Raw genomic sequence first — 3,188 nt, 5'->3', positions numbered from 1 at the left:
ACCAGTTTTTTTGTCTGAAATCTTTTGGCTCGGCTGTTTTTTGAATGACCGTTACCTTTCTCCCGCGCGACCACCCAATTAAACTTTGAGTGCTAGATCTGCAGGGGGCAAACTGAAAAAATAAAAACTAAAGAAAGGGTTAACTGAGGATTGGCCCCCTGTACCATCCCGATCGCAAATTAACCCCTATAATTTTATTGTTGCAGATGGAACCCCGGGTAGACTTTTCCTGACCCTCCAACCATCAGAGGAGGAGAAAATTATACTTTGATAAATGATCTCTTAAGGGTAAATGAGCAGAAATAAATTCATTTGGGGGCTCTATCTGCAATTAACCCAAAAGGAAAACAACAATAATAGTAAATAACAAGTCTTCTCGGATTCGGACAAGAAGAAGAAATAGAGAACAAAACAATAAATCTCAGTTGAACGTCGCAAGCACCATTACTCAACTTAACCAAAGCAATGTAATAGAATGATAGAATTATAACAAACTCTATACAAAAGAGATATGGAGGGCATATATGGCACATTAATTAAATAGGAAAGATTAGAAACACATCAGTTTTCTTCTGCTGTGTCAAACAAATTTAATCAACAATCATCATAAACACAAGAACATTAAATGTGGAGAAAGTGTCATGGTCTTCTCATAGGTGGTGCTTTTTGAGATGAAATGGCTCCCGGGTTTGGATTTGGGCCTGTAGCTCCATAACCCATTGCTAATTTGTTTGTCGGTAGTGATCCTGGGTTTCCTCTTCCAGGTGCAGCTAAACCTAATCGCGCTGCAATTATTTGTGCGCGTTCATGCATAAGTCTGTGCCTAGCTCTTTCCGTTTGCTCCCTCATCCTCATGATTACACTTTCAATATCGGCGAACATTGCCAACTTGACCTCCAGCTTATGCAACTGCCAAGAAAACACTGAAGGTTATGAAGTAAAGAATAAACGTACATTTAGATTATTGCATAAGCAGCCACCTTTAAAATGAAGATTGAAGTTCAAACAGAAAAAAGAGTTCTTACAGTACCTGTTTCTCAATAATCAATGAGACGAGCTGACGGATTTGGTCTTCCTCATGATTAGCAAGAAGCTTGGCCTTCACTGAAGCAGCTGAGAGTACAGTAACTGCAGCACGTTTTAACTTGATTATACTGTAGTTATTCTTGTCGTCATTGGCTCCAGATGAGTTGTTACTCTTCATGTTCTCGCTGGATGATACTTTTCTATCATCTACATCTGAAACATAAAGAGTAATCAGATGAAAGTTTGAGGATATTTGAATTTTAGGTGTGGATGCAGTAAGTTTCGTTTTTAATCTAACATTCTAACCAGTTATAGACATGAACTTACGAAGCAGAAAGAAAATCAATTTAGGAAGCAGAAAGAAATGTGTAAATATGTTTACTGCATTATTTGTTCTTTACACAGGTAATCATTGTCAAAATGAATTAAACGTAACGTGAGACAATCATGAATACCGTCAGATCGTTGACATTGGCAGATAACTTTATTATTTGCACAGCTACAATGATTTTTTCCCCTTCGGGAATTTTCAACAATTTTTTAAATGGATGTCTTTCTAGGTATGTGATTGATGAAGGTTTAGTTTACACCATCTATTTATCGAGCCAAGTACGTAGGTCATTGGAGTTTTTATCTAGTGACAGGAGGCAAACAATGTACAGATGTATGAAAAGAAGTTTTAGCACATTCAGAAAGACCAAATAAAAATGATAACTGTCGGGAATGTAATCCTTAAGCGTACACAACTCTTTAGATATATAGAATCTGGCTAGGGCCTTCAATTTTGAGGCCCCATTCTTTCTCTAAAAAATTAAAAAAATGAAAATGAAACCAACGCAAACAAAAACTTAATGAGCATGAGATGTAAAAATCATTAGTTATTCTGTGATTGCAGCTGTAACCACATTCACCAAAAAAACATTAACATAACGACACCACAATTTTGCTACTGTCATCGACACTACCACAAGAACTAGCATTACTATCACAGTTTTAGGATCATTAATGCTACTGCCCATCACGATGCTATCTAGTTTTCATGATTGTTACCATCTCTACCAATATTAGAAGGGAAAGGATTTTGTGGGTAGTTCTTAAGTTCTTCAAGTAAATAAATGCTAGAAAATTCACATTTTTCTTTCGATAATCGTATTGCAGGTTAGTGACTAAAGAAATTTCCTTTACCCTCTTAAGGAAAAAATTAAAGACAAATGATTTTGGTCATATCATCTAATACTAATAGGAACCATTGGGACTGTTGCAAGGACCACAAAATTCAAAATGAGAACATGTCTTAAAACTAAAGAATGTAGCTAAGAAAAGGGATTGAAAGGTACGGGCAAAACATCAAAAACGGGAAGAAAATCAAATGTTGGATAATGTAATAATCTTTCCTCAACCAGTCAAATTACAAGAAAGTGACATTAAAAACTCGCAGCAAGTTCTTGTTGAAAGGTAATAATAATATAATAATATACTTCACTATACAAATAATGTAATTGGAAAGATGCATGATATGATCATATTATCACAATACTATGAGTTGTAACACTTGTATAGTGTTTTCCCTATTAATGTGGGATCAGACATTGAGGGCTTGTTTGTTTGCACCGAAGTACCAGTGAAATAGCAGAAGTAGAAGAAGTAGAAGCTACTTCTGCTACTTCTAGGCAAAAATATATATTTGTTTCTCTTGAAAATCTACTTCCGTTACTTCCTAAAATGATGATGTGGCGTCTACGTGGCATCTCCATTTCCTTAATTTTTTTCCATCTTCAAATGCACTAAAACACAATGGAAGTTGATATATGGTGGGGTCCACAAGAAAAAATCGATTCTCAAAACTATAATTAGGAAGTGATGAGATTTCCTTCTAATCTGTATCCTCACAACCAGCAGTCTCTTCCCCTCACAACCGACTTCGCCATCTTCGCGGTTCCCTCAAACTCGCGGTTCTAGTCCACGCCATCTTCGCGGCAAAAAAGGGTTCTTCCTTCTGTCGCTTCATCGTTCTTCCTTTGGCTTCACCAAAAAGGTATGTAAAGGTTAAAATTTTGATCTTTTATTGTAATTAAATCAATGCAATATTTCTATTTTACTTGTAGAAATCTTCCATAAAGCTTGATCTTTTAGTTTTGGTTCCTTTGAGACATAATAGTCCA

General features: G+C 35.9%; 1 protein-coding gene across 1 annotated transcript; it reads right to left on the bottom strand.

Annotated features, from left to right (window-relative positions):
* Positions 1-453: 453 nt before the first annotated feature.
* Positions 454-1,269, bottom strand: LOC109828584 (SWI/SNF complex subunit SWI3D-like). The gene is made up of 2 exons (XM_020395548.1): positions 1,031-1,269; positions 454-909 (listed from the first exon to the last, which is right to left on the bottom strand). Exons 1-2 carry the CDS (start codon positions 1,202-1,204, stop codon positions 640-642), a joined length of 444 nt encoding a protein of 147 aa, XP_020251137.1. The 5' UTR covers positions 1,205-1,269; the 3' UTR covers positions 454-639.
* Between the last annotated feature and the right edge of the window lie 1,919 nt (positions 1,270-3,188).

This window comes from Asparagus officinalis, unplaced genomic scaffold (genome assembly GCF_001876935.1).
Source record: "Asparagus officinalis unplaced genomic scaffold, Aspof.V1 AsparagusV1_Un2505, whole genome shotgun sequence".
NCBI lineage: Eukaryota > Viridiplantae > Streptophyta > Magnoliopsida > Asparagales > Asparagaceae > Asparagus > Asparagus officinalis.
This window is presented reverse-complemented; position numbering and strand designations above follow the sequence as displayed.

What these genes read in the sequence shown, in the direction of transcription:
- LOC109828584 (XM_020395548.1), bottom strand. Translation starts at nt 1,204, where the DNA reads ATGAAGAGTAACAACTCATCTGGAGCCAATGACGACAAGAATAACTAC. An exon ending in CATTGATTATTGAGAAACAG is followed by an intron (nt 910 to 1,030) that starts GTACTGTAAGAA and finishes TTTTCTTGGCAG; the next exon opens with TTGCATAAGCTGGAGGTCAA.